Raw genomic sequence first — 26,064 nt, 5'->3', positions numbered from 1 at the left:
AAAAAAATTATTTTATCAAATTTGTAATAGCTTTTGTTCTTTTATAAAATTAATATTTTTTAATAAAGTGATTAGAATGAAGTATATATGGAAGAAAACATGTTGAAAATAATGTGCATGTGTTGGGAACATAAGTAAATTAAAGAATAATAGAAACAAAAATCATATATCAAAATATTTAAACACATGTAGAAAAGATAATGTTCTCTTCCTTTTGTCGCCCTCTGCTCTACCCACCCTTGTGATGCACCAAGATTTTACCAAAGATATTAAAGGTTAAATGATAGATGAATTTTTTTTTTAATGCAATTTAAAAGATAATGTTCTCTCAATTACACAACTACACACTTGAGATGGTGTGACACAACACAATGACACTCAAAGCATGCAATACCAATATAGTAAGCATGATGACATAAGCAAAAAACATATACGTCATAGTCATAATGAGCATATGAGATGGTAAAGTTGTCTCTATCCACAATAATAAGGTATAAGACCAATATCATCAACTCTGGCATAAGTCAAATATATAAGTGAATGGGAATTTGTCTCCCCACATAGGGAAAGTATCAACATTCAATCCGCTAGATATAGGGTAAGAATGGGTAGCTTTCACAAATCATTTATTAAATTATAGAACACAAAAAATAGTACATTCTTTAATATAACGGTAAAGGACATCATTACATTTCCATCAAAATATAAGTGAATGGGAAACTATCTCCCCAAAAAGGAGAAGTGTTAATATTCAATCTGCTAGGTATATGGCAAGAATGAATAGGTTTCACAAATCATTTACAAAATTATAGAATACAAAAAAACAGCACATGCTTTAATATAATGGTAGAGGGAATCAATGTCTTTCCAACAAAATAGATAAGTCCTTCCCAATATTGATTTTTACCATTTAATTGCACAAATATAATTTAGAGTAAAATGGTCATGACTCCCTCAAAACATATCATTTTTATAACTTATATGCATTAGAAAGAGAGTAATTATCCACAAAATAATCATTCATTTAAATTCACAATAGCTAAGAAGTTATAGGGAAAATGGTGACAATTGCACTAACCTTCTATAATTTCCCCTTTTAGTACCCAATTTCCTCTACTTATCATCTAGGTCACCCTTATGCTTTTTGATTTCACATATGGATTGTCTAAGGTCATCTCTACTAAAATAGGTGACCCTCAAATCACCTCTAAAACAAGGGTAGGTTGCCCCTAGTAAAATAGGTGACCTGCAACCTATGAAAAGGCTGGAGATGGATAATTGGCTTCTTGGAGACCTGGAAATGGATTTTCAAGCATGGAAAAAGGGTTCCCTAAAATCCTACAAATATATTGCACTCTCAAAATTAACTTCCAACATAATAAAAAAATAAATGAGGTACAAAAACCCAAGAACACTAAAGGGTTAAACCTAGGAAAGCCTATAACATTGACCTATTAAAATATTGCATATCTTTATTGTTTCATATGTTGTTAAGAAATGACTTGAACCAAGGAATAAAACATGAAAAATATTTTATTTTCTATGCATAACATCTGCAAAATTCGCATTAACATGTTTAATAAAATGCTCTACACTAATCGATGCATAAGCATTCGTGCACGAGCCATCTTGCATAACCAAAAATAATTGCTTCATTCTTTACTTCCTTTTTGTTTTGTCCTTGTAAATGAGGTTCTCATCTTTCGAAAATACATCAAGACATTGAAAATTAAATGTTTAACTTTATTAAATTTGTGTCACCAATGTTTTGAGGATGACTAATTTTGTTGCACATCTAATTAATGTTATGCCTTCAAATGTGAGGAAGAAGAAATCCAATGCCCAAGTATTGGATTAGATATTTTGTTATTGATTTGGAATCCATACATAGAATTTCAACACCCCAAATTAGATTGCATTATACTGAGTGCCTAGTGGTTGCAAGAGAATGAGGAGTTACAAAATTTAATTCTTGTTGGGAGTTACATTTTCAAGAGTGCCAGATTGAAAAAGGGGTTTTCTAGATGATTTCAAATGCCTAGATAGAGAGCAAAATGAACGAGAAAAAAAAAGATTTAAGAAGAAAAATCCAAGGCCTAGAGGAGGTGAGCTACAAGTAGATCTAAAAATGGTTGAATTTTGAAAAAAATTAGAGAGGATGAGGATGAAAAATTTCAACACCCAAGTTGAGAGATTCCAACATAAAAAAATACATCAAGTTGGGTGTATGTTTCTAATTTGATAGATTTATGCTCATATTTTTTATGAATTTCTTATTGTTGTTAGATCTTGGTAGACAACAATTGGCTTGAAGAAACAATTTCTGGATTAATGTTTTGGATTAAGGCAAAAATAGGTTTTGAAGGGGCCCTAAAACCCTTTACATAGAAGATTTTAAAAGGTTTAAAACCAAAGCATTAGAAGATCCAAAACAAAACAAGTTGCAAAAGATAGGACAATACATAGAGCAACCAAGAAACCAACAAACACTCAAACGAGCATACAAAAAACCAGAACACAAAACATAGAAACACATAAACATAAAAAAGACAACACAATTACATGAGGCTCTTAAGGGTCTCAACGACCTCAGCCTCCAGCAAGCTCATATTGTCAGTAGCCATCCCCATCTCTGTGTAATCCATGCTCTGAATCACAACTTTTTTCTTCATGTTGCCCCGGGTCCGCTTACAAGGGCCTTGATTAGCCCGAGTCTTCTCGTTATCATCACCAATATTGATCAAAACTTTCTCTTGTTGCACATTGTCAAGATTATTCACCATTGCTTTCATGACATCCGTCGTCTGTTTGACAATCTTGTGACTGTTGGTCATAATTGTGATGAGAGTGGCTTGAATTCTCTTATAGTTCTCTTCCACATGGGTGAGCCTATCCTCAAATCTTTTTTGCATTTGATCAATGCCCTCAATTGCTCTGTTGATGCAGTCCACCACATATTTCTTTTCATCTTTCGTCCATTGCCCGTTACCTTTCTGATTATCCTGAGCAGTGACCACAGGAATAGCTTCCATTTTGCTACCCAAGGCCCTTTAGTTGAATTTGACCTCTTTAAGCTCATGAAAGAGCCACTTAAACATGTTGAAAGTATCAATGGCGTGGTTTGTTAGAGTAAAAGGTTTTATTTACTTAATTAATTTAATCATATTGATTAATTAATTAAGTCACCTTTTTCTTTTTTCACTTAAACTAAATTTAGGAAGCTTTTTTAGGCATTTAACAATCATTTAATATGCATGCATCCCTTAGGTATATTGATAATTAATTCATTATTAATTATTAATTGCTTTTTAGGGTTTCTATCTTTAGAATTAGATTTCTTTATAAGGATGTCATATCCTTCATTGCAAATCAAGCAATACAAGCAATATTCAATCAAGCATTCAATTCTTTTTATTGTCTTCAATATTCTCATTTGTTGTACAATTTCTCTTTTGTATGTAATAGGTATTCTTGTAGATGATTATTTGGGCTTGCGGGAATTCAACAATCATGAATTCTAACATGGTATCGGAGCTCAGATCTGAAAACCCTATTTGCCTTTTTAGGAGATATTCATGACTTTCAACAATCAAAGCACTTGGGGCTCAAACCAACATCGCCATTGGACTCAAAACGTCCAAAAACCCCAAGACCGCCTGTTCATTCGCTCAGATCGGACACCGTTTGCTTCGAAGAGAAAATTTCCCCTCCTTAGCTAGTCGTACAAACGCATGTACAGTACAGGTATTTTTTATTTTTTTTAATCAGATTTTTTTTTTTTTTTTCAATTCTTTTTTATTAGTTTTTTTTATAAAAACTTTTCATGAATTTTATTTTTTTTAAATAAAATGTTTTCATCAAAAGAAATATTTTTTTATTAAAAAGTTTCATTTCTTTTTTTTTAAAATAAAATGTTTGGATGTTTTTTATTAGTTTTTTTAACAAAAAAAACCTTCTTTGATTGCATGTATTTTTTGATTTTTTAAATCATTTTTTTTATGCATGCGTTTTTTTAATAAAACAACAAATTGTTTTTTTTCCTTTTTCAAAAAAAAAAATTGCATGTGCTTTTTTGGGTTTTTAATCAATTTTTTTTTGCATGCTTTTTAAAATAAAAAACAAATTATTTTTTTTGTTTTTTCAAAAATGTTTTTTTAGGGGGTATTTTTTTTGTGTTTTTTTTAATAAAAAAACTAATTTTGCCCTAATAAGCAAAATTGGGAACATGTATGCAGTGTCATTTCACCCTTGGCTACATTCCAACCAGAGAGCATATCATCTGCACAGATTTCTTCAAGGCATCATTTGGTGGTAGCCTCGTCTACATGTTTTCCAGTTTTGCACACTTGCATTTCATGTTGGATCTTCTTCTTTGAGCTATGTTGTACACGTACTATCATAAAGTGCCACACCTCTTTGTCCTTCGTCTTTTGATGACACATATGATGCAATCCTTTTGTATTGTAGATTAGGAATTCGATATCAGACCTTTGACCTGTCTCCTCTATTGAGCATGTCAATATGTTTTTGTAACCGATGGTTCTCATACCTAGTCTGTGTGCCTGATCTTTATCATCTGCAGTAAGTGATTTATCGTCATCGTCATTGGTACTTGGTTTTGTCACACTTTGACATTTCTTGGTGCAACATTAGTTCTCATTCTTCCTATGGAGGAACATTTACAGAAGATTCTACACTTTTGGAGGGCTTCATGGTCTTCCTTTGTCTCTTTATGGAGAGGAGTTTTGTTCCCATTGGGTTTTCTCCTTTTCTCCATTTTACAGATATTTGCATGTTGTGATTGGGTACCTCATCAAACCTTGTTGTCAGGACCCAAATTTGCATGTAGTTGCCTTTTTTGCGTGTAGTTGCATTCATGCACTTAGCTTTTTAGCTACTCCCTAAGTTCATCCTAAGGAGGGGTGTTAGAGTAAAAGGTTTTATTTACTTAATTAATTTAATCATATTGAATAATTAATTAAGTCACCTTTTTCTTTTTTCACTTAAGCTAAATTTAGAAACCTTTTTTAAGCATTTAATAATCATTTAATATGCATGCATCCCTTGGGTATATTAATAATTAATTAATTATTAATTATTAATTGATTTTTAGGGTTTCTATCTTTAGAATTAGATCTTTATAAGGATGTCATATCCTTCATTGTAAATCAAGCAATACAAGCAATATTCAATCAAGTATTTAGTTATTGTTATTGTCTTCAATATTCTCGTTTGTTGTGCAATTTCTCCTTTGTATGTAACAGGTATTCTTGCAGATGATTATCTAGACTTGTGGGAATTCAACAATCATGAATTCTAACATGGTCCATGGCTATACCTAGAACATTGTCATAGTCACCCCTCTTATCACTCAACTCCACACTCTTCGCATGAAGGTCCTTGATGGTATTTTGTTGAGGCGGCGAAGGGGGCTTCTCAAGGTTCTGGTTGTCAAGCTTCATTCAAGCCCTACTACCACCCGCAGAGCCCTCAAAATTAGCCTTATTACCACTAGACACGAGGGAATCTTTACCAGCCAAGGCAAACGAAGAAGAAACAACCAAATGCTTCTGCACATTCTTACCCTTACCAACAACTTTTGGATTAATGTTGCCAACAACTTTTGGATCAATGTTGCTAGCAACTTTTTGCTTATTTTTAAAAGATTTTGTTTTTGAATTATATTTAATAAAATTATTCATGTTTCCTAAGTGAAGTTCTTGAATTCCTTGCAAGATATTGTTGAATGTGGGGATTAAGTCATATTTTATTGAGATAAAGTTAACATTGAGTTTCTTGCAAGATTGTTGCAAATTAATTTTTTTGTTGCCTAGAAGATTGTGAAATGAGCATATATGAATGGTTAATGGTTCCTAGATTGGTGGTTTGATAAAACATCTCATCCTTGTTTAGCATCAAAAGATAATAGAGAAAGTTTGATGGTGGAATGTGTGTGAGGAGAAGCGTTTCAAATTTGAAGGTTGTCTTCCAACAAAGATAAAGCTAGCTAGAAGGTGTGTATCTTCCTCCACAATTCAAAGTAAATAGATGGGGTTTTGAGATTACATCTTCTAGAATCATTGTTGGATAGAGGATAATTGTTGACTATGAATTTTGTTTTAGTTATGAGAGATATACCTATAATTGTAGAGGGTTGATATCTTAAATTGAGAGGTGTTGTAACAAGGAGGACTTGCAACTATAAAGGGACTTCTAAGTCTTTAAAGATGTCTTCAAAGAAGAGGACAAGACAGGCCATGAGAAGACCTTTGAATATTTTTCTATGGCAATAATGATAAGGCAAGAGGTTTAAAAAATTATTATTTAAGAATTTAAAAATATTGAGGCTAGATTAGATGTGATAGGGATTGAACAAACCAAAGAAAATGAAATGGCTAAAAGAAAACATGAAAATAAATTATGTGAAAATGGTATGGTGGTGAACAAAATGTGTAATATTGAAAGGTACGATGAAAGTGTGGAATGATATTTAGAAGAGGGAGAAGAACAAGATATCTCTCATGAAATAGAGAGACTAAGTAAAGAGGGGATTGAGAAGAAAGATGATAAGGTGCATTACTACAGCCCTATGATGGGGAGGTTATGGAAGGGAGAACATGTGTGAGAATCTCACGCCATTGAAGTTGAAAGAAAGAAAGAAAATAAGAGAATCATAAAGAAAGAATGGAGAATGAAAGAGGAGGCAAAGAAGATAGAAAAGTTATTTGAAGGAGAGGTGATAGGGGAAATGAAGTTGGGAAAAGATGAATCTCGCGTTTTATGTGCTAATATTGCTTTGAATGCAAATAGAGGAGAAGATGTAATAGAGTATCATGCATGCGACACTAAAGAAGAAGAGATCCTTATGCAAGAGGATAAAGGAGAAAGTGACGAGAAGAGAGAATTTGTAGTTGTAGCATCAAATTTTTCAGGGCTTGAAGGAGGTAAAAGCCGAGTTTGCAAAAACAAATAGAGGAAGAAAATAAAAGTATAAAAAAATGTAGAAGCAAATTTTCTTGAAGAAAAGGTTGGGACAGTAGCAAAGAAGAAAAAGATTGCACAAGTAATAGGTTATTTTCCTAATATTTGTAAAAGTGAATTTGATGTCAAATTACATGCAAAAATAATAAATGAAATTGTGGATGTGAAAAAGAGTGAAAAGAGTACTATTGTTATGGCAAATAATAGTATTAAAGTTAAAGAGACGAATAATAATCAAGTTGCTACAGAATTTGGTCTTATTAAGGGTGTGAAAATAGCTAAAAATTTGGGACAATAGTGTGAAGATAAGTGCATAAAAATATGAAAAATTAAAAGGGTGAAGGGTCAACAAATAATAAAGAAGATGATGACATACTAATGCAAGTTGTAGTTGAAAATGAATGGCTTACATTGATGTGAGATGGATCAAAAGTTGTGATAGAAAATGAAGAGGTAAAATTTGAAATTTGTGAATTCTTTGATGGTGTTAATTTGCTACAAATGTCGAGGTTAAAGTGAAAGAATATGAGGAGCTTGAAAAGGATGTTATAGGAAAAAAGGGATATTATAGAGATAATTGTTTTTTTTTTTTAATTTTATTAATTAAGATGTTAAAGCTTATTTTTATTTAAATGAAATTGGAAAAGAATGTGAAGAAAGAAAAATGGAAGATGCAGCAATAAGAGGCTACAACTTGAGTTGCAACATAATTTTATTGATATTTTTGAAATGCAAAAAGAAGAGAGTGAATGAGTAACAAATAAGGTAAAGAAAATGGAGACTTTTGATTTCCATGACATTATTAATGTTGATTTGTATGCACAAGTTGAACATGATGAAATCGAGTGGGAAGATGAACCTTGGTGAAGTTCACACTATAATGAGTTGAATTTTATGAGAAGGAGAAATAGAGAAGAGAAAGAAGAATTCAGGGCAAAGTGAAGAAGAAGAGAAGACAAGAAGATAAGGAAGAAAGTTGGATCAAAGGAAGAACAATATTTTTAAATGTTCACGAGCCTCTAGCTCATGAAACATTTCTTCTTACTCGGGTTATCTAATGTAGGAGCATTCGAGTTCACATGCAATCTTGCAAAGCCAAAAAAAATTGCTTCTTTCTTTAATTCCTTTTTTTGTGATTTTTGTTTTGTCCTTGTAGATGATGCTCTTAGGCTTCTAATAAATACATCAAGAGAATAGAAAATTAAATATTTAACTATCAAATTTATGGCACCAATGTTTTGAGGATGAATGATTTTATTACATATCTAATTAATGTTATGACCTTGAATGTGAGGAAGGAGAAATCCAATGCCTACGCATGGGATTGGATATTTTGTTACTGATTTGGACTCCATACATATAATTTCAATTCCCCAAATTGGATTACATTATTCTAGGTACTTAGTGGTTGTAGGAGAATGAGGAGTTACAAAATTTAATTCTCGCTATGGAGTTACATTTTTGAGTGTGCCAAATTGCAAAAGGGGCTTTTCAAATGGTTTCAAATGCCTAGATAAAGGGGGAAATGATCTAAGAAAATAAGATTCAAGAAGAGAAATCCATGGGCCAAAGGAGGTGATCTATAGGTAGTTGGAGATGGTTGAATGTTGAGAATTTTCAAAGAGGATTGGGATGAAAAATTCCAATACTCAGGTTGAGATATTCCAACAAAGAAAAATGTATTAGATTGGATGTGTGTTGTTGATTTGATAGATTTATGCTTAGATTTGTCATGGAGTTCTTCTTGTTGTTAAATCTTGGTAGACAATGATTGGATTGAAGAAATAATTTTTGGATTAATGTTGCTTGAAACTTTTTGCTTATTCAAAAATGCTTTTGTTTGAGTTATATTTAAAAAAATTATTCATATTTCTTGCAAGAAGTTCTTGGAGTTCTTGCAAGATATTGTTGAATTGAAGGATTTGAAAAAATCATATTTTGTTGAGATAAAGTTAGCTGAGTTGCCTACAAGATTGTTGCAAATCAATTTATTTTAATAAATTAATTTTTTGTTGCTCGAAATTTTGTGAAATGAGAATATATGAAGGTTATGGCTTCCTAAATGGGTGGCTTGATAAAACCCCCCATCCTTGTTTTGCATCACTAATTAGCATTAATTTTACACAAGCAAAATGTGACAAACATGCTAAGGTAATAAACTCCTAGAAATAATTTTATACTTTAAACACTATACTATTGTTATTTCCTTACACATAATATTAAAATACTACATCTAGAATACATAAATTTTTCTATTTCAAAATAAAAACTAAAGTATGCTTTCACATCATGCTCTAGATATTAACCAAATGGGAGAAATAACTTCCAAAACACGATACCATCTTGACACCATCCTTGATCAAGAACAAGATACAAAATAGAAGTCACATTGCGTATGTGCGTTAGATATAAACCATCACAAGAGTGCTTCTCAATTTTGAATACAAACTTGTTTACAAGGACTTAATTGTCCCAATTTGTGTATTATGATCTAAAGATACATAATAAAATTATACTACTTCAACAAGGTCAATAAATCATTACATTCTCTCTAAGAATCTACAAAAGTCCTACAAACCCCAATAGTGATCAACACCATGAACCATTTGAAACACTTAGGCCCACCCCTCTACAATAGGAGCCAATGGGTAGGCACACACATACCAAACATAATAGGTACAACACATGACCAATTTAATCATATGTAAACAAAACACCAATACATATTATACAAGGTTTTAAAATAATATATTAATGAAACAACACACCAATTACATACATACATATAGTCACGAGCATATATTGGACTCACAATCTAGCACACAAAATAAGGAAGAGAGTATCATAGGCTGCCAAGATGGAGTGTCATCTTAAGATTTTCAAAACCTCACAAAGATGAGGAGCATTCTTTCATCCAATGAGGATAATCAATTACATTTACATTGATATTTATGGATTAGATTAATTTCCTTAATGGATATATCATACCTATATACGCCTACAAAAGTGAAAACCTAGATTAACCTTGTTAATGTTTTGAATGTGTAACACAATTCATTTTAGTTATTACTATCTTTTCAACCTTTCAATTGCCACATCATATAGTTTTCATTACAAATGGATGAGTATGAGAGCACTCCATCCAATCATATAATTCTCACTCTTAAGGCCTTATAGAAAGAAAAAAAATCAGTATGGGCATGACATGGAAAATGAGGTCTTTCCATAGGATGCTTATGACCATAAGGTAATTGTTCCCATTTTCATGTGAGAATATCAATGCCACAAAATATATTGCAACAAAAAAATAATAATTTAAAATCTCATGTTTTAAGAGTCGCACAAAAAACTTACAAATTACTATTTTCATGGTGAAAAGTTTGATACACTTTTAATATTCAAAAATTCAAAGCTCATTTTTTCAAGGATACCCTCTTGAAGTGAATAACATAGAAATTATTGTATCCACTCACATAAGATTTTCAAAATAATGTTCCATAATTCTGTAAAATGGAATTTTCTTAAAAAAAAATTTTAAAAATGGTTTGTTATTAAATTGTTAAATACATAATGTATTAATTTATGAGCAACTAATTGAAATGAAAAACTTAAAATAATGAGGACTTATTGAGATTCCCGTCTCTAATTCTTGGTTTGTGTGCTTTTTTTTTGTTATGGTTTTTCGATTGCTACCTCTCGATTGTTTGTTTCTTGTGTGAACTTCTTGTTGATTGTCTTGGCTTAATGGTCAACTTGTGTGTTATGTATTTGTTGTTTTGTCTTATTGTTTATATGTAAATCTTCTTTACACATACACATACACATACACATACACATACACATACACATACACATACACATACACATACACATACACATACATATCCACACATATACATATACATATACATATGACTTGAAAATTGAAATAGGACATGATTTGGGTAACTTTGGGGCCAAACAAAGCAAGAGTGTTAACCTATAACTCAAATGAAGAACAAATTAAAGCAAAAGGATAAAGTACAGTAAATTAGAGTTTACTAAATCTCATAGCTGACTTGAAAATTGAAACAAGACATGATATGGCTAACTATGAGACCAAACCAACCAATAATATTTATTTGATCGAAATGAAGAACAAAAGGAATAGAAAAATGAAACCACATTAATTTGGATAAGTATGGGACCAAACAAACCAAGAGTGTTAACCTAAAATGAAGAAAAAAACTAAAACTAAGGGATGAAATACAATAAGTCAAAGTTTAGTACAACTCTTTTATGACTTGAAAATTGAAACAAGAGAGAGTTTGACTATCTATGAGACCAAACAAACCAACACTATTTTTATAAGGTAAATGAAGAAAAAATTAAAAGAAAGCAATGAAGTAAAATAAGGCATAATAACTACATCTATGAGATATATACATATATGACTTGAATATAGAAATAAGATAGAATTTGGCTAACTATGAGATCAAATAGATTGATAATGATAACCTATGATTGAAATGAAGAGAAAATTAAAACAAAGGGATGAATTAAAATAGGTTAGAGTTAAGTACATTTCTTAAATGACTTGAAAATTGTTCAAAACAAGACAAAATATGGCTAGCTATGAGACCAAACAAAGCAACAACCATATTCACTAAAATAAAAGGAAGAAATAAATAAAAAACAATAGGATGAAACAAAATAAGCTAGTGTCACTTTACATATCTCACATATATGTATATATATATAAAACAAGACAATAATCGAGTAACCCTCAAGTAGAACATGTTAACAATATTTGTATGGCTGAAATGTAGAACAAACTGTAACCACCCTGTAAGCTTTAAATTAAACTCCAATTCAAGAAAACCCTCGTACCTTTTTTTAAAACCCCAAAGTATGGCTACTAATTTAAACAAAGGGTTCCAACAAAAAAACACATTTACTTTAATGTGTCATAAATTACAACTAGAATTAGTAAACTTGTAAAATTCTATAATGGAGTAAATCCATCTCAAAACAAAATGAGACTAGAAACTGTAAATCCACTAGTAAGTGGCAATGATGCTTGAACAAGAGATTTGATTTTCTAGTTAAATATAGTGTGTTTATGAACACGATTTTTGTAGTGTTCATTAACACCCTATAATACAAGGTCAATACATAGCCTTTACCCTCAAAGCATCAAAATTTTCAAGATTTTTTTTAGAACTAGATAAATCATATAAAAATTCATTAGACATACACCCACAAAATAATAGAACCTTCTAGTTATAGATTATAGAACAAACGAAAGCAAAAGCATACAAAAATGTGTAATTAAAAGAAGCACATAAAGATGATTGATTGGTGTTACCTTAATGTGGCTAGAAAACCTCACCTGGTTCAAACAAGTGTTGTCCAAGTACTAGGGTTGCAACTGTTGGCCAACTATCCAAGCTTCCCAACCAAAGTTGTAAGCATGTTAGCGGTGGAAGCATATAACAATGCAATGAACGACGAAAGACTAGAAAAAGTTTGTAGGTACCTCAAACCAAAAATGAGTGCATGGTAGTGTTTACCTACCAAAGAGGGAACCTTGGAATGGTGAGGAAGAACCAACATCAAAGCATCATCGAGTTAAATGGGAAAGTGCGAATGGAGCCAGACATTGGCGAGATACAAGTTTTAGATAGTTGAGTCAAACATATTTGGGTGTCTAACCCAAGGAAGAATCTAGAAGAGGCTTAAAGGAATGGGGTGAAAGTGAGCGTAATGTGTGAGGTAGCATGCGCATTCAATGAACAAATGCTTGAAATTTATGTGCCCTCTAGTTGAGTAAATGGCAAGGGATGCATAGTTAATGTTGTTGACTAGAAGGAAATGAGATGGTGATGGGCGACAAATGCGACCAAGTGGACACAAAGGGTGGTGAACTACTCACTTGCCACACGACATGGAGGTCTAATACCATTGGCGTGCCACGTAACATGTGGTGGTGGACCCATGCCATGTTGACCTCAACCATCCAAATGGACAACTTTTTGACACGTTGGACAAATCAAGTGATTACATGTGATAATGCGTCAAAAATTAAAAAAAGAATTTTTAAATTCAAACACTAGTTTTTTTTTTTTTAAATTCTAGGTCCATGTGGCACTCCATGTGTACCTCTGAAAGTAGGGTGCACCTACCAAGCCTTCTCCCCTAATTCCTATGCTTAGGTTGGTTGAACTTAATTGCAACTAATTTATTTTTTTATTAAAAAAAAATTAAGTTAAATTATAATATTGTATTTCAAAACAAATATTTTGAATATAACAATATTATATAATTATTCTAAGTCCATGTATACCTCCCAAGGTAGGGTGTGCACCTACTGGGCCTTCTCCCCTAATCTATATAAAAATTTCCGAAATTAAATTATAATATTGTATTTCAAAACAAATATTTTAAATATAACAATATTATATAAATATAAGATAATTAGATGCAAGGGCATTTATCAGTTTTTCTGTCGGTGACCCTTTGTTTTATGCGGTGTTCCTGCAAACCCTATCCGCTTCATCTTCTCTGGCGTAATGCAAAGAAATATACCGAGCATATGCTTGGTTTGAAATCATAATCATGGCAGCCACAACTGTTGCACCAGCAGTATTTTATCTGTTCGATGCTACGAAGGTCCATTCTTTGATAAACCCAACTGCTTCTGTTTGTCTGAAACAGTCTTCAACATTGTATAGGGTGCCTACATTGTCATTCCTCCGATTGAGAGCCACCAATTTTAAAGCCGCTTCTCATCTGACCGCAAGCCAATCCAAATTATTTTCAGTCCTCCAAGAATCAGCAGTATTGCCATCACAAGAAAAAGAAGAAGAAAATGATAAGCACAAAAACTTAAAAGAGAAAGAAGAAAAAAATGATGGTAATGATAGCCCAAATCAAGAATCTACTCCGCCTCCTGAACCTAGCACCAAGATCTATGTGGGAAACCTTCCTTTCAGCTGTGACGTGAAAGAAATTACTGAGATGTTTCAGCAATGTGGAACTGTAGTTTCGGCGGAGGTATTTTATATTACTTTGTTGACTTGTAAACAACAGTTTGCTTATCTTCAAGTTCAATTGAATTTGTAATATTGTTTTAATGGTGCAAATGACCATGAACAGCTTATTGTGGACAAGAAAACTGGCAGAAGCAAAGGGTATGCCTTTGTTACAATGAACACTGTTGAAGAAGCCAGCAAAGCCATCGAAAAGTTTGAAGAATTTGTAAGTATTCTTTCTCTCGTTTCGTGTTTGCTTTGCCTTGTAATTGTTTAAGAAATATGAAATAATTGGAGGTGAATCCTGCTTTGCGGTCTTTTCAATAGTAGAAATAAATTAATAATAATTAATCATCTCCAAAAGCAGAAATATTATAAAAAGGGAAATCAAGTATAAGCCCCGTAATGCTTAGAGGATATCATGTATACCTTTTACTCTGCTGCAGCAACTGCACGGCTCAAACATGCAACGAGTTAAAATTGCCACATTAGGTCTGGGCTTAACACTGGGCCAAGTTTTTCATAAGCTACAACTGCCCAGGAAATCTAACCTCTTGGGTCATAAGCATAAAAAAAATGGGTAGAGAAGAACCAATACTTTTGGCATCAGTTAACAGTTTCAATTCTAGGGAGCTTATTACCAGTTGGGTATGGTCAAACCATAGCAAATTGGGTAAGCTGAGACCTCATGTGGAGCAGTCAGAGATAAGACAATTCAACTTTATGCCTAATTGGGTAGGGCAAATCCAGCGCCCAATTGGTTATGGCAAATACTCTTGCAGGATAGGCAGAGGTAACGTTACTATACATTTAAACCTATATTCAATTGGGTAGGCTAATTCCTAGGACCAATTGGGTAAGGAAAGCATCCTTAAAGAGGAGGCAGAGTTATGACTAAGACTCTTAACCCCTATGCCTAATTGTGTATTGGGTAGAAAAAACATCCTTGCAGAGGCAGAGGTATGACTTAGACTTTTAACCCAATGCCCAATTGGGTAGGGTTTGTCAAATGCCCCATTAGGTAGGGTTTGTTCAATTGCATAGGACAAACCAAATGCCCAATTGTGTACTCTGTAAAGTAAAACTTCTTGTAGAGTGAGCAGATGTTACAATGCTGGACTTTTAAACCTATGCCCAATTGGGTCATACACACCCAGTGCTTAACTGTGTAGCCCAAATATTCTTGCAAAGTATGCAGAGGTAAGACTATTAGACTTGTGACCGTAAATCCTGTTAGGTAGGGCAAACCCTCTTTATGCGTAGGCAGAGGTGAAACTACTTAATTTTAACTGTTTGCAGGGATCGGGTGTATCCTCTTGCAACTAAGTGTGATCTCTGGATCAGTGGCATTGCCTGCATCAGTTGATCTGTACATATCCTCTGCCCAAGGATTTATTTAGCCAAGCTCAAACTCAAGCATCTTGTTTATAAGTATGGGTCAGGGTTTGACCTCTGAGTGATGCGTTCCTGAATCTTGAATGAGATCTCTGGGTCATTGGGGTCACCTGCATCAGGTGATCCGTCTGCCCAGGAATTTCTGTTTAGCAAGCACAAACTCAAGCAATCTTCTTAATAAGCTCTAGTCAGGGTTTGACCTCTGAGTAATGCGTTGCTGATTCATGAATGAGATCTTGCCAGCTGTGGATGTTGTGATAAGGAGAAAGCAAATTAAGAAAGTGTCCTTTCTGGCAGCTAGGATGCAGGAATCTACTGACAGAATTAAGGATCTTGTCCTACTAAAAATAGAAGTAAGTTGCACAATAGTTTGGATAGAAATAGGAATGGAGGAGTTGCTGTAGTGGACGTTGTTTTCCACTGAATAAAGAAAGTATCAATTTTATTCTGCTGAGATTAGCAAAGATTGAAGAAATTCTCTTGACATTTGGTATTCTGTGGATTAGTTTTGCTGCTGGCAATTACATATATTGTTACTTGTTTCCCTTCCCCACCTAGTCCATTCTACTGTCTTCTTTGTGCAGTTACTACCACAAAGAGTGATTGCAGAAGTGCAGTATAAAGGAGGGATTTTGTGCATCAATGACAATGATTCAGTTCAACAGTAACTATTGTTATGCAAAACAGCATAACTTTCCAGCTTAACTGAGAATTTTTGTCCTCCAATTATGTAAAGCTGCAAACTTACAAACCTCAAGCAAGGAATGCCAGCAAACTATTTCATATTGTTTTCACGCTAGTATTTACTAGTTGATCCGAATTATGGATTCGGACGACAACACCTGAGTGAGAACCTGCGGTATTGTGGATTTGTTCACATGAACAAGGTAAACACAGAATTGAAGCAAGCCAAAAAGTAATCCATTCAATTTGAAAATCCAACATATAACAGTTCATGAGATTCCAAGGGTCACCAAAATCCCTTGAGAATCGAAACCCAACAGTCATATTTGTTTATTTACATAATAAAATCCAATACTACGAAATTTTCAAAAAACTATATGAAATTTTATCCTAACTTCAACTAGACATAACTTTCTACTCAGGACTCGAAATCACGAGCCGTTTAACTTGTTGGAAGGTTCTCCAAGAGTTGGAGGCGAAGTCCTAAAAGAACTTGCCTATGGCAACGTTCTAAAGGATAGGCCAAAGTTTCAAGGGCTGAAAATGCCCCGAAGGCCTTCAAAAATGCCAATTACTAACATGTAGAAAAACTAGAAAAAAAAATATGAAAATGTTTTTTTTCAATATTTCAAATTTACTTCTGATCATTACTTCCCCCTTGAAAAGCAATGGGCCCCATTGCATCAATACTCTGAATGAGATGAGGAAAACAGAGCTGAAGCTGCTCCCTTGTAAGCCACTTTCCTTGTTGAGCAATTTGCCCTTCTCGAACCACTTTGTACAGATAGATCTGCTGTTGTTTGAGTGTTTTCACCATGGTGTCCACGATTCGATCACATAGGAATGGAGAAGCTGCATCTGGATTCAATTCTATAGTGGAAATTGTTTCTTCCACATCTGCAACATCTAATAGTGGAGGAAAATATGGTTTCAAGAGTTCCACATTGAAGACCGGATGAAGACCCAGAAATGGAGGTAAATTGAGCTCAAAAGCATTGTCACCAAATTGCTTGATGATTGTGTATGGCCCATAACGCAAAGGATGAAGCTTCCTATTGGCACCCTGCAATCGTTCCTTTGGGATATGCAACCACACCTTGTCCCCGACTTGAAAATTAAGAGGAGTACGATGCTCATCATGTCTCTCCTTATACTTTTTATTGGTATGCTCCAAGATTTCATGAACTTGTTGTTGCAGATGATGAATTCTATCAATGAACTGTGCTGCCTTATCTTCCTCCTTACCAACACGTGGAACCAGATCGGGTTGAATAAGTGGCATGGCAACATCCATGGGTGCAAGTGGTTGATAACCAAGACAAACCTCAAATGGGCTGTGACCAGTCGAACTGTGAATTGCCCAGTTGTAGCTATGCTGAACATATGGAAGACTTTCATCCCATGTGTAGGGATGTTTTGAGTGATACATGCCTAGGATGCGAATGATCATCCGATTCACTACCTCTGTTTGGCCATTTGTTTGAGGATGGAAAGCAGTAGACTTTGTTAATTTTGTGTCCATCTTCTCCCATAATGTAGACCAGAACTTGCTAAGAAACCTGCTGTCCCTATCTGAAATAATGGTATTCGGTAGACCAAAATGAACCCAAATGTTTTCAAAGAAAAGCTTTGCAGTGTCCTCTGCAGAGATTGTCTTTTTACAAGCCACTATTATTGCCATTTTTGAGAACCTATCTACCACAACATACACACAATCGTGACCTCTTTTGGTGGCAGGAAGACCAAACATAAAGTCCATAGAAACTGAATGCCAAGGTTTTTCAGGGACAGGAAGTGGTGAATATAGCCCAAGTTTACGATTGGTAGGCTTAGCAATAGCACATGCAGTACAAGCTTGAATATATGATGACATCATTCCTCAACTTTGGCCAATAAAAATACCTTTGAAGTATAGCAGTAGTCTTACCTATGCCAAAATGACCAGCAACCTTACTATAGTGAGCTTCCCATATCAGCTTTTTGCGTTCTGCATTGGGCACACAGATTTGGCCAAGGTGACAAAGCATTCCATCCCGCAAATAGAAGTCATTCACTTGCTTTCCCTTTACCAATTGATTATAAACATCTGCAAACTCAACATCATTCTTATACAAGCAAGCCCAGGCTTCGGTTTGATGACCACATGAGTCTAATGCCATACTTATGGCTGTAATCGGAGGCATGCTCAAACAATCTGCTACTTTGTTAGTGCTTCTCTTCTTGTGGCGAATATTGAGATGAAATTGTTGAAGATAGGCTGACCATCGTTGATGTCGATCATTCTACAACTTCCCTTGTGTTTGCAAAAATTGAAGAGGTTTGTGGTCTGTGTGGATGACAGTCTCCTTGCCCAAAATATAATGTTTCCATTGCTTACAGGCTTGAACAATAGCATGCAGTTCCTTGTCGTAAGTAGCATACTGACGCACTATATCAGAAAAAGTCTCACTATGATATGCAACTGGGTGACCATGCTGCATGAGGACTGCTCCCAGGGCATATTCTGATGCATCAATTTGTATTTCAAATGATTGTTGTAGATCAGGAAGAGATAAAACTGGTGCAGAACATAACCTTCGTTTTAGCTCCTCGAATGCTTCTTGTTGAGCACCTGTCCATTTGGACTTTGCTTGTGTTCCCCCTTGCAATGATTGATTTAAAGGCCAAGACAAATGGGAAAACCCCAACACAAATCTACGATAAAAGTTTGCCAACCCGAGGAAACTTCGTAACTCTGTGAGATTTCTAGGAGATGGCCAGTCCTTAATCACTTGTATCTTCTCAGGATCAACATGGACACCCTCACTGTCAATAACATACCCGAAGTATCTAATACTTTGCATACCAAAGGAGCACTTTTCTTTGTTTGCAAAAAGCCCATGATCTTGTAAAGTTGAAAGAATTTTTTCCACATGTTGCAATTGTTCCTCCCAAGTTTTGCTGAAGATGAGTATGTCATCCAAATATACCACCACAAAGGAATCAGTGAATGGTCTGAGTACATCATACATCATTCTCATGAATGTCGTTGGAGCATTTGTTAGCCCGAAAGGCATCACTAGCCATTCAAACAATCCCTCTTTATATTTGAAAGCTATCTTCCACACATCAGTTGAGTCATTTAGTACTTGATGGTATCCCGATTTCAAATCAATTTTTGTGAAGAATCGGGCCCCTCTAAGTTGGTCCAAAAGGTCATCTATCCAGGGAAGTGGATACCTATTTTTGACTGAAATTTTGTTCAAGGCCCTATAGTCAATACAAAGTTTCCAAGTTCCATCCTTTTTCTTTGCCAGAACAATGGGACTGCCACAGGGTGATGCACTTGGACGAATATGTCCCTTCTCAATCAATTCTTGTATTTGCCTCTTAATTTCATTATTTTCTAACTCTGATCTACGGTAGACTGGTTCATTAGGCAATGGAGTTCCCGGTATCAAATCAATAGTGTGTTTCACTTGGCAGTGTGTAGGTACCCCAGTTGGTAACTTAAACAGATTCTCATATTTTATCAAAATCTGATCCATTGATCTTTTCTGCAGTGTTGTGGTGTTTGTGATGGCACGGGAATTATATATTGATTTCCTTTCTTCTTCAAAACGGATCATCAGTAATATGAATGTTCCCGTTTTGGCAACCAACCTCCTACATTGCTTAGCACTAATCAAAGAGTATGCAGGGCTTACCTTTGGTATTCGGTATTTTTTCTCACCTATTCAAATTGTCACACTGCGAGGTCTGGACTTATAAACACCATGGTGCTGTTACATATATGGTTGTCCCAGCAGAACATCACAATCATCTAAAGGAGCTACATCACAGATTACGTCATCTTTGAAAGGCTTTATAGAGTATGAAAGGCGATACTGCTGGTGCACTTGAATATCTCTCCCTTGACTTACCCATCCCATTGAATAGGGTTGCGAGTGTGCTGTTGTTTTTAGATTCAATCTCTTCACAGTCTCTGCTGATATTAGGTTCTTTTGACTTCCACTATCAACAATAAAGTGCAGGGCTTTTCCTTCGACCCACATCTGTGAGTGGAACAATCTTTCCTCATCCTCCTGAGGCAATATCTTTGTAGTAGCTACTGTTGCATAGGGATCAGCTTCAATGACCTGTTCATGACTTTCTTCTGTGCAAGATTTTGCCACCTTAGGTTTTGCCTTGTCCTCATGCGTTTCCATCATTAAACTTTTTATGGTTTTGCAATCTTTTGTGTTATGTGAGGGACTCTTATGGAATTCATACCACATACTGTTCTCTTGTACCTTCTTCATACCCCATGCCTTTTTTGGTGGTGAATTGGGAGAAGATTCCTTGGAGGTTTGTTTCCATGCAGTTTTGCCACCTTCACCCTTCCATTTGTTGTTTGCGAAGTTATCCCTCCTTCCTTTCTGTTTGAATTCCTCCTCAATTTTTGCAGCAAATTTATATGCACTAGGTAAAGTCTCTATGTTCAGGAATTCCATTTCGGTTTGGATATACCTATGGAGCCCACTTTGATATTTCAAAACTCGGTGCTTCTCACAATCTTTGATGCCAAGCTTTGCTGCTAAAGCATGAAATGTATTAGTATGTTCCTGAACAGTTTGGTCCTTTTTCTGTCGAAGCAATTGCCATTGCATATATTTCTGTTCATATGTATCTACAGGAAAATATTCTTCCTTTATGTACTCCATGAATTCTCCCCATGTGGGTTTTTGATAAAAAATAAAAGTACTGCTAGTTTTTGCTGCCTTGGATGCTAACTTTGCTTCCCACGAATCTTTCACATGATTTCAGCTTTGAGAAGAGCGAAAGTTATTTTTTCTTCATCTGAGAACTGGTTGACAAAGAAATACCTTTCCAGTTTTGAAACCCAATCATCAACAACATCTTCATCAATCTTTCCTTGAAACGTGGGTATATCGAAATTCACTTGCACCTTGAATAGTGTATACCCTATGAATGGTGGGTTTGCTTGTGACCCATGACTTTCCAGCATTTGCTTGAACTGCTCCATCATTTCTTCACATTGTTTTGTTAATGCATCTGCAACCAATGCTTTAATGTCATCGTTGGTCTCCAACTTAGCCATCTGTGATCGTGTGCATCTCAAAGGAAGGTAGTTTGAAGGATTTCTTGTTTTCAACCCCAATCTTTGATATGTTGATCACGTGTGATATGACATACAGGAGTGAACTTGCTCTGATACCACTGATCCGAATTATGGATTCGGATGACAACACCTGAGTGAGAACCTGCGGTATTGTGGATTTGTTCACATGAACAAGGTTAACACAAAATTGAAGCAAGCCAAAAAGTAACCCATTCAATTTGAAAATCCAACATATAACAGTTCATGAGATTCCAAGGGTCACCAAAACCCCTTGAGAATCGAAACCCAACAGTCATATTTGTTTATTTACATAATAAAATCTAAAACTACAAAATTTTCAAAAAACTATATGAAATTTTATCCTAACTTTAACTAGACATAACTTTCTACTCAAGATTCAAAATTGCGAGCCGTTTAACTTGTTGGAAAGGTCTCCAAGAGGTGGAGGCAAAGTCCTGAAAGAACTTGCCTACAGCAACGTTCTAAAGGACAGGCCAAAGTTTCAAGGGCTGAAAATGCCCTGAAGGCCTTCAAAAACGCCAATTACTAACATGTAGAAAAACTAGAAAAAAAAATATGAAAATGTTTTTTTTCAATGTTTCAAATTTGCTTCTGATCACTAGTGCTACTGAAGCATGTTAGAAATTCTATGGATGGGAAGAGTGGAAGAGCTCTCGATACTGAAAAATAATGCCTAACATTAGCCTTCAAAAACGCCAATTACTAACATGTAGAAAAACTAGAAAAAAAAATATGAAAATGTTTTTTTTCAATATTTCAAATTTGCTTCTGATCACTAGTGCTACTGAAGCATGTTAGAAATTCTATGGATGGGAAGAGTGGAAGAGCTCTCGATACTGAAAAATAATGCCTAACATTTATGTGATAAATGGGAAAAGACTTTATTGTCTCTTCTACTGTTTGATGAAGGAAGAAAATTACCTTGTTGTTTGGTCATTAAAACTAGGTTTTATAGGAAATTTATTTCTAGCTCTACCTTGCCTAGCAGTAAAACAGGTTTTTGAGACATTAAATTTGTGTGGTGGAGGTCGAAAGTTTGACTCTTTTAAAACACAACAACAACCTTTTGCATCGTAGCAGCAAAGCCAGAGACTCAGAGTCTCAGTGCATGCACATGGCTTGACTGTGATACCAGATACATTGAATTTTAATTTTGAACTGAGCTTCAAGCAAAAAAAGAAAAAGAAAATCTCACAGAGTTGTCATTCTACTTGTGGAATCTAGCAATCTGTATGAAGCTCATTTAATGAATTTTACACCAAAGAATGTGTTACCAGAATTGAGAAATGGGATCATGATGACTATGGCAATGAGCCAGAAAACAACAGGTGGATGAGTTTGGACATAAAAAATGAACTAGAAATTAATATGAAGCTCTCACAACCCAATGCGCTTGCATATTTGTGAAACCACAATATATGATCACAAGACATTCTCGTACACTCTTGAGTGATAGTAGTTAAGTACCCTTTGTATTGATTAAAACAGATCTGAACCCATCAATTCTGATAACAATTATGATGCAAAAAATTTACACACAATCATTCCAGAAATAGCTGATCAAGATCTTAACCCATCAAAACACTCATCTGTGCTGATCTTCATATGCATTATGTCTGTTCATGTTTTGGTTAACAAAATTAGATTTTAGATTTTTGAAGGCTCTGGCAATCAACATTATTTGTTGAATGATACTGGATAAGCCGAGTTGGCATTTTTGACATAAATTAGCTTTGTTTATGCAGGAAATGGGTGCACGTTCTATTACAGTAAACTTCCAAAAGATTCAATCAAGAAGGTTGTTTCCCAATAGACGTTCGAGGGATTGGAAACAAAGGACCTATGTAGATAGTCCCCACAGAGTTTATGTGGGTAATCTTGCATGGACAGTGAACTCTCGAAGTCTTGGAAAATTTTTCGAGTCTTGTTCAAATGTGTTGGGTGCAAAAGTTATATATGAACCACAAAGTGGAAAGTCACATGGATATGGTTTTGTTTCATTTCTTTCTAAGAATGATGCAGATGTTGCCATAGCTTCGTTGAATGGAAAGGTAATCTATTACAGTAACCCTAAAAGACAATTTCGGTGTGAATTCTAGTTCTTTCTTCGTTCTTGAAAGAAAATAATTTGGGTATTACCATGATTAAGAACAGAAACATTACTGGCAATTTTTCACCTTTTTATTGCCTAATTTGTTTATTATGTAGGATTTGGAGGGCCGACCTGTTCAAGTAAGAATGGTTAGAAAGTGGGCTGCAACCAAGAAGACTTCCAATGGCGAACTTTCAAATGGAGATAACCCTGCAAATCCTTAGTCCACCACTATACTGATAAGAAGATTGGCATTTTAATAGTTTAATGAATTTCTTACTAGACTTGGGTGAAGCTGATGGCACACGGCTGATAGAATTAGAGATTACCATTAAAGCTTTCTAGCTGCCACTAAGTCAAATGACAAGGATGAGAATAAAGTCAAGCTCTCATTTGTATTGACAATATTTATTGTCTAAAATGCCCCATTTCAGAAAAATGATTATCCATATGGCCTGTAAATAGTGAGAGAAAGGCTAGCTTCCATTAAAAGTTCAAAGATTTCAACATGAGCCAATGTATCCCATATGCAGTTTTTAATAGATTTTGTTAAAATGGCATGGAAGAACCAATCGTATAGATATAGAGACGTGTTAGAGACAGTCATATTTTGTAGGATATATAATTGCATATACATAATAGATTGTAGGATATATTTTTATATACCCACCTGAATTGTAAAATATTTGAAGGTATAATTTTATTTACTCCATGCATAAACTCCTGTAGAAAATTGGAAGGGATGGAATCACTGAAAGCAGAGTTATTGAGATCAAGTGAAACCAAAGACGAGATATTCTGGAACCAAGCTAAGCTTACAATGTTAGGATGTGTTCCCAATTGTTTCATCAGTTTAAAGATTTTGAGAGCATCCTTGCAAAATCTGTTTGTACATATCTTGTGATTATCGCATTCCATGAGATGACATCTCTTTGAGGCATTCTATTAAACAATTCATGTGCCTTTGAATGGAAACCAGGTAGTGGAATACAACTTCCTACATTGAACTATCAGGAGAGTGAATGCAAAAATTTCTAAACCCTTTTACAATTACAGATTTAGATGCACATCTAAATAAACATTAATACAAATTTGAAAATGGTCTCTTGCTTGCCGCAACTCGACTATTGTCGCTGCTTCTCACCCTCTGCCATTGCGCCTTTTGCCAGCGACATCTAGGGTGGAGGTGTGCACTAGTGGCGGCCATGGTGCAAACCCTTCCGCATCCTCTTTGCAGTTTGCCTTTGTCGTGGTGATGTGCGGTGTTGTTGCAGCTGCCAAAGGCTCTGTACATTCTTCCTTCCTACCTGGCGTGCCCTCTTCAACCAATTTCCTCCCTCTTCCTTATTGTGTGGGGTTTGTTAGAGATCTGGTTGGTGCTGGTTCGCTTGTGCCCTTGACGCTTGCTGATGGTTCCCCCCCGCTTGTGTGCACTCAATTGCTGTGGGGGTTGTGGTTGGTTCGTGCCCTCCCTCGCCTATGGACTCCCTTCAAGGGGGTCTTGCTGGTGTTGACTCTCCGCCCAAACCTTCTGTTGTTGGTGGGCGTAACTTTGCTTGTGTTGCCAAATCTACTGCCCAATCTTCTAAGGGGGTTTGTCCCCTTCTTAGTGCCAAATCCTCCCTTATGGTGGTTTGTGGACAGGATGTGGTGGACAACATTGGGTTCTACTAATGTTGTTCTTTAGTGTGCAAATTCTTTAAGCTTTGGCCTTCACTACCGAACCTCCACTGTTGGGTAAGTGACTCTTGGAAGCCATTGGTGGCTCACAATATTGAGTTTTTTCCTTGTGCTAGAGGTTTTTTCATTGCTTCTTTTACATCACCGGATGATCGAGATTTGGTTTTGGGCAAGTTGTGGGCTTGGGGAGTGCATTCCCTCTTTTGCAAGCCTTGGACAACTTCGTTCAACCCTCTCACTGAATTGCTCAATGTGCATCTAGTTTGAGTTCATCTCCCTCTTCATTTTTGGGAACATTCTTGCTATGAGGCTATTAGCAACTTTATTGGTCATTTCTTAAAGGTTGATGATGCTATGTCTTCAATGGACCACACTATCTTTGCTCACATCTCAGTTGATATTGACATCTCCTCACCTTTTCGAGGAGATGTGGTTCTCATGGTAGGGGATTGACCTTGGACTCAATCGCTAGAGGCTGAGGGCCTCCCCTTTCTCTATCAAAAATGTTTCTCTATGGGTCACCTTGCTTCAGACTGCTCCATTTCACGCCACGAAGGTGTTGCTACTTGGTGGAAAGACGCTGTTGTTGGTCATTTGATTGTCTATGTTGTTGATCTTATTTGGATGACTTCTCCCGAGAGGTTGAGGTGCTTCTTACTACTGTCGATGTTGCGGTTGATTCCACTGTCTCCGCCCTCGTGGACTCACCTATCATCGCCACTAACTTGCAACTCCGCTCTTCACCTACTGGTTTTGCTCCTGGTGCCATTCCTTTACAGCAACCTGTTGTTGTTCCACTACAACCCCCTGTTGCTTCGCTATGGCAGGTCGTTGTCCTGTAGTAGCATAATATTGGCTCTATTGATGGTTTCCAAGCGGGATCATCACCGCTTGATCACTCTTTTGATGGTCCCAATGATAGTATCACCTAGACAGTTGTTTGTCATAGGCGGAAGGGGAAGTCCTCCCCACCACTCGAAACCCCTCCTTGTCAAGGCTCAGGCGTCCATTCCCCCCCTTGAGTTGGGTTTGGATTGTTGAAGGTTTGATAGTTGTTTGTTTGGGGCTTTCTCCCATATGTCGTTGTGTTGTATTGC

The 26,064-nt window shown here is 35.5% G+C and overlaps 1 protein-coding gene across 1 annotated transcript; it reads left to right on the top strand.

Annotated features, from left to right (window-relative positions):
- Window positions 1-13,447: 13,447 nt before the first annotated feature.
- On the top strand, window positions 13,448-23,845 carry LOC131062446 (RNA-binding protein CP31B, chloroplastic). Its single transcript, XM_057996112.1, has 4 exons — window positions 13,448-14,016; window positions 14,119-14,220; window positions 22,941-23,246; window positions 23,404-23,845. Exons 1-4 carry the CDS (start codon window positions 13,579-13,581, stop codon window positions 23,509-23,511), a joined length of 954 nt encoding a protein of 317 aa, XP_057852095.1. The 5' UTR covers window positions 13,448-13,578; the 3' UTR covers window positions 23,512-23,845.
- The last annotated feature ends 2,219 nt before the right edge of the window (window positions 23,846-26,064 follow it).

The sequence above is a fragment of the Cryptomeria japonica genome, chromosome 8 (genome assembly GCF_030272615.1).
Source record: "Cryptomeria japonica chromosome 8, Sugi_1.0, whole genome shotgun sequence".
NCBI lineage: Eukaryota > Viridiplantae > Streptophyta > Pinopsida > Cupressales > Cupressaceae > Cryptomeria > Cryptomeria japonica.
Note: the sequence above shows the minus strand (reverse complement) of the source record. Positions and strands in the feature narration are given on the sequence as shown.

Excerpts from the sequence above, each read along its gene's own strand:
- LOC131062446 (XM_057996112.1), top strand. The coding sequence starts at position 13,579 with ATGGCAGCCACAACTGTTGCACCAGCAGTATTTTATCTGTTCGATGCT. Across the intron at positions 14,017-14,118 it reads GAACTGTAGTTTCGGCGGAG|CTTATTGTGGACAAGAAAAC; the intron begins GTATTTTATATT and ends GACCATGAACAG. Across the intron at positions 23,247-23,403 it reads TAGCTTCGTTGAATGGAAAG|GATTTGGAGGGCCGACCTGT; the intron begins GTAATCTATTAC and ends TTTATTATGTAG.